General features: G+C 32.4%; 1 protein-coding gene across 2 annotated transcripts in view; it reads right to left on the bottom strand.

Annotated features, from left to right (window-relative positions):
* RIMS1 (regulating synaptic membrane exocytosis 1) overlaps positions 1-12,403 on the bottom strand; it is a 487,006-nt gene that overhangs the window by 116,402 nt on the left and 358,201 nt on the right. The window contains exons 21-24 of one of the 2 annotated variants that reach the window (XM_049652868.1): positions 12,318-12,389; positions 6,247-6,429; positions 5,031-5,143; positions 1,048-1,077 (exon numbers count right to left, since the gene is read on the bottom strand). In XM_049652868.1, coding sequence (XP_049508825.1) covers positions 1,048-1,077; positions 5,031-5,143; positions 6,247-6,429; positions 12,318-12,389 — 398 coding nt within the window. Of the gene's footprint in view, positions 1-1,047; positions 1,078-5,030; positions 5,144-6,246; positions 6,430-12,317; positions 12,390-12,403 lie in introns of those variants that run through there. The other variant, XM_049652866.1, reaches the window with a different exon arrangement.

Genomic DNA, 12,403 nt, shown 5'->3' with positions numbered 1-12,403 from the left:
AGTAATTGAATATTATCTCCCATTTTCACTCTGTAATACTGAGATATATAACAATACCTGAATATACTAGGATTTAGGGATAATGTAGTTGGGATTTGTGCTTATTAAAACAGGATATACTAAAGTATAGTGGAAGGAGGTCAAAAGTGAGAGAACTGGGCTTATAGTCTACTATCCATCAGCAGTGTAAGTCTCTTAATCTCTCATAATCTGAGTTTTATCATTCGTAAAGTAGGGATGATGCTACTCTCAGGACTAATTTTTAGGCTTACTACGTCCACCAAATTAATTCAATCATTAATCCACAATACTGAGTAAATGTACTTTTATTACACTATACAGTATTATTTAATTTTTAACTATTATTAATATTATTTCATTAAGCTAAAAACTCATATTCAAATACTTAATTATCAGGTCAACAGTAATACTGAATAGGAAATAGTATTAGCAGCACATGAGAGCAGGTCAAGGTATATGTCTGCTTGAAACTCAAGTCTGAAGACCAAAACTCAACTGTGATCCAAAAGATAAGGTTGGAGGTTACCAATGTGCCAACAAAGCAGTTTAAGTGGGCCAAGAGAAGTAACATTTAAGCATCCATTTCCTAGATGCATGATTGCAGTGGGGACCAAACATTCTACAATATTAGTGCTATTAAAAAGGAAAATCCAGGGATTTTCTATTCCTTTACTGGAGACATTACCCTGAACAGAAAGTAAGAATTAAACCCTTTACATGAGAGCAGGGGAATGGAAACAAACAAAACAAAAATATTTTAAAAATGTGTTATTTTTCCAAAGGAATGGTCAGAGTAGGTAAATTTTAAGACAAAGCACTCTTCATTTTAATATTTTCCTCTGTAGTGTGAACTGTACACAATATAAAATACTTAACATAAAATGCCTTACAAAACACTGTAGGGAAAAAACTACCCTTATGCTAAATAATTTTGCTCATTATTTTAATAAATACAGTTATATAACTCACATATTATGAAAGAAAAGGAATAATATTAAATGGTTAAAAAGTTACATTAATATTTACCTTTTGTGGAAGAGTTATATTTTTCTTGTTCTTCAATGAATTAAATGCACATAATGATGGAAACAAAAGAAAGAAATCAGCAAATTTATAGTTAGACACGGAAATGTGAATCAACACAATGGCATGAATAATAAAAATGCACAACATATAATGTAATATGATAAATCACAATGACAAACCATGAGGAACTCTCAAATATGGTACTAAAATTAATCAAAGAAAGAATGAATACAATTTAAAGATTTAAAATAAAAACAGAAACATTGGGAAATTAATGTTTGGCATTGAAAAATATATTGTGTGCCATTTTTCTTGCCTTTTAAGAACAGCAAAATATTTCAGCACCAATTTTTCCTAAAGCATTCTAATTTTAATCCATTAAGACTTTTTACTGCAAGTGTATTAAAAAACATACTTAATATTCATACAAACATTTTTATCATTTCAAAAATGATAGCAGTACAGATAATTTGAAATTTTATATAAATAATGAAAACCTGAATTCTGATTTTTACTAGATAGTAGGCATTTTCTCTTCACTGTGAAAATAGTAACATTTTCCACATTGAAAAAAATTATCCTAATTAAGTGATCCCTTCTTCCTTCTCAAATTAATATTAAAATATCTCAAACAGAAATTGTTCTTTGGAGATTATATTTCTTAAGACATTTTACAAAACTTTATATCTGCTTCCTTGTTGGTACACTATTTATTGAAACATAATGGCCTTTCTAGATATTTCCGAAGGGGACTACCATTAGACTGTTAAGTGGCAGATGTAACAATAGAACACATAAAATATAACTGGCATACCAAGTGTTAGTTTACAAATAATTTTTAAATACTTCTTTAGAAGACATCTAGTTGAGCACGAAAAAATCACTTCATTGGTTTCAGAAAACCATATAACATTTGTATGCAAACAATTATGTTGCTTTCAGATTCACTCTCCATAGGGCTACACCGGAACACAACTTTGTAATATAACCAGAGAAATTTCTTGGAAGTCTTTGCTCTCAATTATCACAAACCATTAGTTACCTAATTGTAAGGCTACTTTTTTGACTAATTTATCTCAAAATCTGTGTTGTGATCATTTCTCTTCTTTTCTTCTAAGCATACTTTAATATAATCAGAATCCCTGTAGCAAGTATGCTAACATTCATAATCTTTAAAAGAAACTTCAAAAAACTTTTTCAAAAATTAAGTAAAAATGTCTTTTCAAAGGATGTGTTTGCCTTTAAATAGCACATATTGCTTCTATGTTACAAAGACAGAGTAGTAAAACTGAGTTACAGAAAATAAAACAAAACATGCATCCAATCTAATCATCCTGGCATGAATCCAAAACACAATAATGTAGGTAACTGTACCCAGAAACCATATGAATAACATTACTTTATAAGTTCATCAAGAAGTTGCATCACTATCCAGGAAACTAAACCATTTGAAATATTTGCTCTTACCAATCAACTGCTTATCATCACCTCAGTTCTTTTTTCAAAAACAAAAATAAAAACAAAACAAAAAAAATACTCTCTGTTAAAAATAAAAAACAACAAAAAACAACGAAAAAGAAACTTGGAGAGAAGGAAATCAAGTAGAGGCTTAATTGCAAATAAACTGCACTCAGCATTAACTTCATAGAAGATATAACTAACGTTCAAAAAATAATATCAAAAGAAAAAACCATAATTCTATGAAAGCCCTATGAACAATGAAATGAATCATAAATAGAACATGCTACATTCTTTCTAGTCCATGAATCAAATGAATATTTTACTTTAAAAAATGTATTTTGGGACACACAAAGATGTCATGTCTGTTCAGTGTGAAATAGATCCATGATAAGATGATGGTGGACACTATCATCATTTACCAAAGGTCCCAGAGCACATGATAAAATCATAAAGTAAAACTGACCTATTTTAATTATAGAAAAACACTTAGAGAAAATAACACGTTTGTTCTCATATTTTTAAAAAGTTTTATGTATATGACTGTTGAGATCACAAATTTCAGGAACCTCAAATAATAAAAAGAGTTTACTAGTATATTTATGATATTAAATATCAAAATAAGTCCATCAATTTCATCCTCAGTCATTCCTTTCTTCCCACCTCAATTCAATCCTTACAAATTGATGATTTCTCTGAAAGACAACTGTGAATATGAATATCATAAACAATAATGTTGATATTAACAATAGAACATAAGCTTAAAAAAAAAAACAAATCCAGCATACATTCCAAATTATTTCATAGAAGCAATTCTTATTTCTATAGAAATAATATAGCTATAACCTCACTGTATGCGTTATATGCAGTACCCTTATATGCTTTTGAACTTACAGAGTGTTTTAGCAACTGGAGGAAATGCAAAGAATTTTAGGAACACATGACTTTTTGGATATCGATCTTTGGCAAATTATGGCTAATAACACTGAGTTTGTAGAAAAATTCTAGAATTTGTAGTTCTTTTAGTTGTGCAACAGGAGTTCATGAATGGATAATTTATATAAACACCAAATTTTATTTAAAGCAGTTTCTTTCATCTGGGCTGTTGTTAATTTGAGTCATAAAAACATTATGAATTATCTTCTCAAAATGTTCCCAAAAGAGAAAAGAAAGTTTGTTAAACACGTGAATTGAGAATTCCAATGAATTAATTGCTATTTTAGAAAAGAAAGTCAGATTTTCACATAGCAGCATATATATCTTATTAACTAAATGAATACTCTTATAATAATCCTGAATACTGAAGCATGATATATCAGTGAGATGTATAATCTTTAAAAATAATACACATCCTGAGTTTACCATAGTAGCATTCCTCTATCAGTAAGTTAATACTTCTTAAAATCTACACTAATCTTTCTATAACCAAGTAGTCTATTTATAAATTCTGCCATAACAGTCCTTGAAACAATGTACTTATCTTCTTAGATCATTTCTGTGATACTTGTGTGATACATTTCTGTGATACATTCAGTAAAGTACTTCAATTAAGTAAAACACATACACAGCTCCCTCAATACAGAATGAAATACAAGTTTTATATCAGCAACAACCAACACTGTTGAAAAAATATTCAAAATGTTACCCTTTTAGTCATTTTATGGGGATGAAGATTTTGAATACATGTTTTAAATGTGAGTCCATTGTATTTATATTACCACCCCAAAATAAAAATTATTTCACTAAATTACTTAACAGATCCCACACTGGTTATGTGATAACATATACTGATAAATCATTTCACCTATGGAGAATTAGGATAGATCTTGGGTCACATGAAAAAACACAGTGACTATTTTAACCTAGAATTTATATAATCTAGCCCAAATACTTTAGGGAATTTATTTCCACTGTCAAAACTTTTTCCTTCTCTCTTTTTCTATTTCTCTTTCCCATTCTCTCTCTTTCTAGGAAAATAAACACAATGTGTATATGCTTAAAATAAGAGAATCTGTAAGTAACATGAACTGTTAAAAAAAACACAAAACACTAAAATGTGTTCTCTAAGTCATTCTTCATAAAAGTTGTATAAAAAACACAGAATATTGCAAATGAATTAAAATTAAAAAATACTAGTAAAGACTTCAATATGATCAAGTGTTTGTTTAAAAAATATTTTTTAAAAAGCTTAAATAAGCCCTCTCACACACATAAAATACCGTATTTTACTAAGATTTTAAAAATTGTGTTTTGTTTCTTTGTTTCTTTGAAAAAAGGTGTTTCTAGGGCTGATTTCACTCTCTTAATTGGCAATCTAAAATTCATTCATTCACTCACTCAGCAATGTTAGAGTATATTCCATGAACCACTACCGTTAGGTTCTGGGAATAAAATTTCAAGAAACAAAATCTTAGGATTCTGCAAACTACATAAATCAAAGTACTACTCATTTAATAAAAGGAGTATAAAAAGAGGTGGTTCTCAAATCCAAGGTTTTTGGACAATGATCTCTCTTTATTGGATACCTTGTTCTATACTGCCGCTTCTCACTGGCACCTGTGGTAGCTGCCGGCCCCTCCGATTGCTGAAGGATGTGTCTGCAGGAGGAGGATGGGTCGGACTTGCTTGTCTGTGCATTCTGTGGGCAAAGAACAAAGGGGGGAATGAAATGGTGAAATTCCAAGAGGGCCTGACAAATACCTTCCCTTCATCCTATTACTATTAAAATAGACATAAACCTCCTAACTCAGCTTTTGGAAACAAAATCAAATGTTTTTGATGGTATGTGTAAAAGAAATATTATAAAAAGAGACTAAAAGAGACAGGGATAATGTCTGTCACACACAGTTCTGCATAATGAATTTCTGAATTGAGTACAATTAGACTCCCTTCTATGAATTAACTTTCTATGAAATTGTGGCTTTCCATTAAGTTATCCATTTTTGGTGGTGCTGAACCAAATAATATATTGACTTACAGCCTCTGAACTCTATCATTGTGGATAAATTAGTTAAGAAAGGCTGTTGCCTAAATTGCTACAATTAAGTTAATGAATATTTATATCTAGAATTATTTGTAAGTGATAAGAATAGTTCTAGCTGTAGACTTTTATAAATTACCATTCACTTGTTATTTATTTTTAAATAGGAAAAATCTTGACAGATATTAAAAAAAAATAACCTTAAGTACATGTTATAAAATATACTGGTGGAATGGTCAAAATTACAAATATAAATTTGAGAAGTGTGCAGATACATTACTACTGCACATGAGTAAGCTGACCTCCATCTGCTGGCATTCAAAAAATTTTTTTAAACTAGGGAACTTTAAAATGCTCTTAAGATTTTATTGAACACATACAAAAATTTTGTTTTTTAATTTCTCTTATACTTTTTAAAGAAAATACACATTTAATTCTCCAGGTAATTTCTCATAAAGAATTTCACATAATTAAAAAAAATATATATATATATGAATATGCCACAAACAGATGGAAGGACATAACACAGTCAAATTTAATTTTCAATGATAGCTAATTGTCAGGAGCTATAGACTACTACCAGCACAGTGAAGATAGATGCAAGTAATAGAGGATGTGGGAGAGGTTTAAGTGGCACAAAGAAGGGATTAAAAAATTATGGTGTCATAATGAGTGAAAGCATCAAGTGCTCAGGAAGGTACAACACCACACCAACACCCGGAGGCAGAACATGAATGCTGGGCTGGACACTGAATAGCGACCTTGTCAGAAGCGGAGAAGGTGGCGCCGACCCTCCAGGGGCAAGGTGGTGGGTAGAACACAGTGTTCTGACACTAGAGTGCTCACTCGACCTTGAGCGAGCGGGATGTTTTCCCCTAAGGACTGGCTGATCAGTCGCTCTTAGGGCTGCGTATCCCCTTCTAGAAAGGCATGGTGGGAGAACCCTAAAACATTAGGGCCAAAAAAGATCTTCAGTCAGCAGGTTCACATTAAGTTTGATACCAACACATTCGTCCAAGGAAAACCTGGTTACTCTTACAAGGCAGCGACTTTAAAAACCAGAAGAAACCCATCATCATGCAATCACTGAAACGGAATTAAAACGAAACGGACAAGTAACTGCAGCTATGCATGCCATGTGGTCTTCAGAGGGCTAATCCAGAATCCTCCAATGTAACAAACCTCTTGTTAAGTTGTACAAGGGCAGAGACTTCTGTCTCTTGTTTTTTATTGAGCTCTATCTCTAGTACCTAGAATACAGCTGTACAGCAAGCAAGAGCTCAATAAAGATAACTTGACTGAATGAATAAATACAATTAGAGTCATGAATATAGGAATACTTTAAGCATATGCCTTCAAGAAGAAACAGCACACTGTAAGACTCTGTATTTACAATGTTCATAAGTTTACTCTGCAGGAGGAAGTCTATTCCAAGTAGGCTGCAAAAAGGAAGATGTCTTCTGAGGTTAACTTAAGCAGACCAACAAATTAAAATGATACAGTAAGGAGAAAGTTTCATTATTGAACTGACTAAATACAAATGGCTGATGTATGGATAATAACATGTCTTCTAAGATTAAAAATAAGTCTGAAAAGATATTTGTCCATATATTGACAGTTATCTTAATATAGGGTTCAAAATTATTATGAAATCAATTTACGAATTAAGGATTAAAAATTAAAAACTGATGTATGTGTATCTTGTTTAAAATATATACATGCTTTTGCCTTTTTAAATCATTTGCAGTTTGTATTTTAAATAAATGCATGTTTATGTACCCAATCTGTATTATTTTTTACAGTGACAGAAGCAAAGAAATAATACCTCATCATTTCTACAACAATGCTGTAAAATTCACTTATCAAGTGATTTGAAGTATGAGAGTAAAAAATACATACTGCTCACTGGAAATATATTATTGTTTTATTCAAGTTGTATTCAGATTGACAATTTTTCTTTTAGATAAAATGATTTTCACAGCTGTAATTACTTTACTACAGGGTTATCTCCCCTATTATAGAACAAAAAAATGGGAAAATGTCAGATTCTAGGGGACAATAAGGTACAACTTAGATCTGTAATAATGTGCATTTTTATCTTCTTGACCTATAGATAGATGCTTCATCAGACCCTACTGCAAATCCTGAAACCTGGACTGTTGTCTCAATTTCCAAATTAAAAGAAAAAAGAACTAACTATACATACTAAGATTGTTCATTTATTCTAAATAGACTTTTCACATTAACTTAACTCTATAGAATTACTTTATATGGAAAGGATTACATGATCAAATCCTTTCTATTGGTAAAGAATGAGTTTTTATCTATTACTCTTTAAAAACCATGGTCATGAGAATAAACTTCAAGCAATCTTTGCTCAAAATACACTTTCTTAGTGTAGTCTGAAAATCGAGTAACACAGTTTTCACCCTAGTATTGAGAAATTTCATTTCAAATTCACTAAAATCTTGCTTCATTCCTTAATGCAATTTGTAAGCATTAAAAGAACTACTTAAATGTGACTTGAAATGTGAAAACTTTAGGTGGCTCTTATATGGCACCAAACTAAATGGCAAAGACATAAAAAGCAATTTTGGAGCAGATAAATGGTTTTCTAGGTCAGTATTATACCGATCAAGACTACATGACTTAGTGTTCCCATCTCCAAAGTCATGAGCTTGCAGTGTCTGAGCACAGCTTGTAGTGTTTACGGTCCATCATTTCGCACAAGATCTGTTTTTTCTTTGACATGAACTAAAAGTCCCTCAGTGACAAAGCAGTCCCTGCTGCCAGCCAAACTGTAACGAGTATGAAAGCGTAGACCAAAGGGGCAGTGTCAAAAACCACTTTGCCTGAGGAAGAGAGAGGTAAGTGCCAGAAAGTCTGAATTGTAGGAAAGGAAATTGAGGAGAGTAAATGAAAATGCAGAACTTAAGAGAAGAGCAAGGTTTGGAAATGAGAGATAATGGAACCAAGTATAATTCATTTTAGATGAAAGGAAAGGAGAATTAATCAAGAGATTCTGAGGTACAGGAGTGAAATGCTGACAAAACCCAGGCTATTGAGCCTTGATATTTCAATGAAATGGGATGTGCTAAGAACGTAGGGATGCATGAATGGAAGAAATTAGGAACAACCATATTAGAGAATGGAACAGGGAGTGCATGAGGGATGAGGAAAATGATGGTAACAACTTTTCTTTACTGAGCATCAATATGGAGCCATCTATACATGCCAGGCACTGCATGTATGTGTGTGTGTGCATGCATGCACACATACATACACATGTATGTTCTTGTTTTGATATTCTCATAACAGTTCTGAGAAGTGTCATTATTCCTATTTTATAGACAGAAAAACTGAGGATCATAGAGTGCCTTGTAAAAAGATAAAGAGCTAACGTGGTAAAGACAGGATCCACACAGATCCACTGAGTGCCAATACTTGCTCCCTTTTCTGCCTATTGAGATAGGTTTGTTATATCACATTATGAGAAATGGCAAACCCTTGGATATATTGTTAATCTTATAAAACAAAACATAAATATATATCCAAATATCAACTTGTTTGACAAGGTTTAACAGAATTGTCTCCTGAGAGTTTACAGGAACAAAAGGTGAAATGGCATTTAATGAATACCTACTCTGCTATATAGATCTATAAATAACTCATAATTTTTAAGCAAAAAATAAGTCTTCTAGAGAAAAACTCTAATTCAAACCTAAGTATGTCTCAAGCTAGTTCACCATCTCCAAATGCATATCTAAATATTTACCACTTAGTACAATCTGTGCCTACTCTCTTCACCTAAGACTAGGGTTTTGACTTGAACGTAAGTAAAACACATTTCTCACCAAAACCTGAGGTTGTCAGTCAGACATTTCTATTGTTGCAAATGGTCTTGCAGTAAATTTCTTCATTGCAGCTTAATAATATAATTCTGTTTTTTTTTTTTTAATGACTTGTTACGGGATGGACATGCACGTGGTATTTAAGGTCAACAGTTCAAAATGGTTCCTCTTGTAATGGCCATTACAGGCCTATACAGTCCCTTTCTAATAGCCCCAGTACAACACTGTATATACAACCAATTCTAAATACTAGTCCTGACAAATTATCCCCCAGGTAGGTTGCAGAGTATAGGTTCTACAAGAAGAAAAGTCACTAGGGTAGAAATGAGAAATGGTGCTAGCAGGTCATATAGCTGAATTCATATGAGAGTTAAGAGTCAGACTTTTATCTTACTAAGGAACTTCCCAAGAGAATCTGAAGCACTGCTTTCAATGGCTAGGCACAAAAGTCAGACATCAGTTCTGTTTATATTCTGTCTATAACTGGTCACCATCTTTCAAAGTATTTTCTTATAAGACTATTACTCATAAGGCCAAATTTGTTAAGGCCAAAAAGGGCCTTCAAAACTGATGACCATTAAATAGCAAATTTTGCCAGGAGCCAAGGTGTGGCTGTGTGGTATGAATCCTTTGTGTATGCTGTTAGCTTCCCAAAGGCCAAGAATCAATGCCCAAGGCATTCATACTGTGACCTCAATTCACCTGAGGTTAGATGTCAACTCAAGGCATCTTCTAAAGAACTGAGAGCTGACACAAACCTAGAAAATCCAGGCAATTCTTCTTTTGTAACTAATTATTCTGCTCACTTGAGATATGATATATACTCTAATAAAAGTCAAAGGAGAGCTTTAATTATAATAAAACAAATATGCACACTTAAAAGGTTTGAGTTTTCTACATTAAAACCTACTAGCAAAGTATATAAAGCAAGAGTAATATGAATATGGTCCTTAAGCAGCAAACATTTGAGACTGGGGAAATCAATCACATTCTTGCTATTCTTTTTGGAAGGAAGGAGGATTTGTATTTATTTACAGGTATTTTCAGTGTTGTAGAAGAAAATGCTCAAATATTACTCATTTGTAGTTAAATACCATCAGTTGATTCTAGAATCATCTAGCATTTTGTAAAACAGTATCCTATTGTCAAAGACTTCCTCATTGATATATCCTACTACAGAACTGCATACAGTAGTCACTCAACTAGTAACTGTTAAGTGAATTTTAAAAAGCCTGAACAAAATAAAAATAAGACTCTGAGGAAAAATTTCAATCATGTCAAAAATAATTGAAATTATGTCTGTCTGTGAGGCAGGGGTCAGTGAATGACAGTTAAAGATTAAAAATTTGCCTAAGGAATTTAAGTCACTTATAATGCTAGTTAAGAAACTGCAGTTAACTGAGATGACATTAAATAATATGTAAATAGAAACATAATCAGTACTGTTTCATTGCAGTCTGTCTACCTACCTATCTATCTGAAGTGCTAGAGCTTTGTACTTCTTTCCTTTCTCGAAGCCTAGCTCCTTTGTAAAATTTAATTTCTACTCAACACTTTTCTGAATTCTCTAAATCCTTGTTCCATTGGGAATTAGATTCCCTAAATAGTCAGCATTTCCATAGATATTAACTAGGAAAAAATCCCATACTCCCGTTATTCACATTCCTTGATGTAACTAATACCTATTCACACTTATAATCTCAACTCAGAGGTAATATCTCCTGGGAAGCTTTCCTCTTTTGCTGTTCACTATTTTATTCTTTGAACTTAGCACATAGTTGGGCACATATCCTTTCAATGAGTAACTAAATTGTACAGAGTCTATCTCAATCAAGCCTATTGTGACAGCTTAGCTGGTGTCTCGCACTTGCCCTTGGATCTTTCAATCCACCTTACAAAATGTTGTTATAGTGTTCTATAATTCTGGAACTCAAAACCAATCATCTGTCTTTCAGCCTATCGATGGTTGATGGATGGATAAAACAGAAGTTGAGACTCTGTTAAATAGCACACAAGGGCATGTGCAACAAAACATCTAGGGATTTCTCCAGTTTTATTTTCATCACTCTCTCCCAGTTCCTGAAAGAATTCTCCCTCTCAAAATGTATATAAATCTCCCCAAATCAAGAGGAAATTTTAAGCCTCAGTGTTTCTCCCATTTTTTTTTCTTTCTCATGGGCTATTCTCTTCACATCTACTTTTATGTATCTAGATTTCACTCAAGCAATACCTTTTATGAGATATTTCCTGTTCCCAGTCCACATTTTCCCCTGTGTTCCCCCTGTATCTTATGCATACCTCTGTAGTAATAGCTACGACACTTTAATATATTCTTTCATTTACATCTGTGTCCCCCTGTATGTTCTCGATAATTTTTAGATGAATGAATAATATGTTAATGGGACATTTGGTGTTTTTTAAAAGCTATGTAAAATAATGTGTTAATATCTTACACCTAAAAATAGCAAAAAAATCTGTAACATTGGATAAATTGCAAAGAAAGGTCAGTAATTCCTTTAACTTTTACATTAACTCAGCAAGTATCTTTTATATACAAGTATAACTTAGACCTATTCACAGAAAAAAGATTTTTTTAAACATCGTTCAGATAAATAACACTCAAAATATTCACATATCCTAAGTATTACGTTCATTGCTAACATTTAAATAATCTCAGAAACAAAATATTGATGTCCTAATATGTAAGTAGGAATGAGTACAGATTTAGTCCTCCTTAGTAATCAACATGATCACTATGAGAAATATATGAGATTTTTCTTAAACCCTAAGATTTAAGGGCCACCTTCAAATTACCCTTCTCTTGTTTTTTGAGGCCATTCCAATAGGCGAAGTTTATTTAAATGAATGTCTTTAAACACCACAATCTGTGCTTAAGAACCGATCATGTAAAATGAGAGAAGGCACCCTTGAATATATCAGCTGAAACAGAAGATGGCCACACAGCACAACACCAAGCCTACCTTTCTGCATCAGAGGCAGTGCCTTTCCTAGTCTGTTTTTGGATGCTAGATCTTTCAGACTTTCTGGAGTGCCTGTGGAATGAAAT

The sequence above is a fragment of the Panthera uncia genome, assembly GCF_023721935.1.
Source record: "Panthera uncia isolate 11264 chromosome B2 unlocalized genomic scaffold, Puncia_PCG_1.0 HiC_scaffold_24, whole genome shotgun sequence".
Lineage (NCBI taxonomy): Eukaryota > Metazoa > Chordata > Mammalia > Carnivora > Felidae > Panthera > Panthera uncia.
This window is presented reverse-complemented; position numbering and strand designations above follow the sequence as displayed.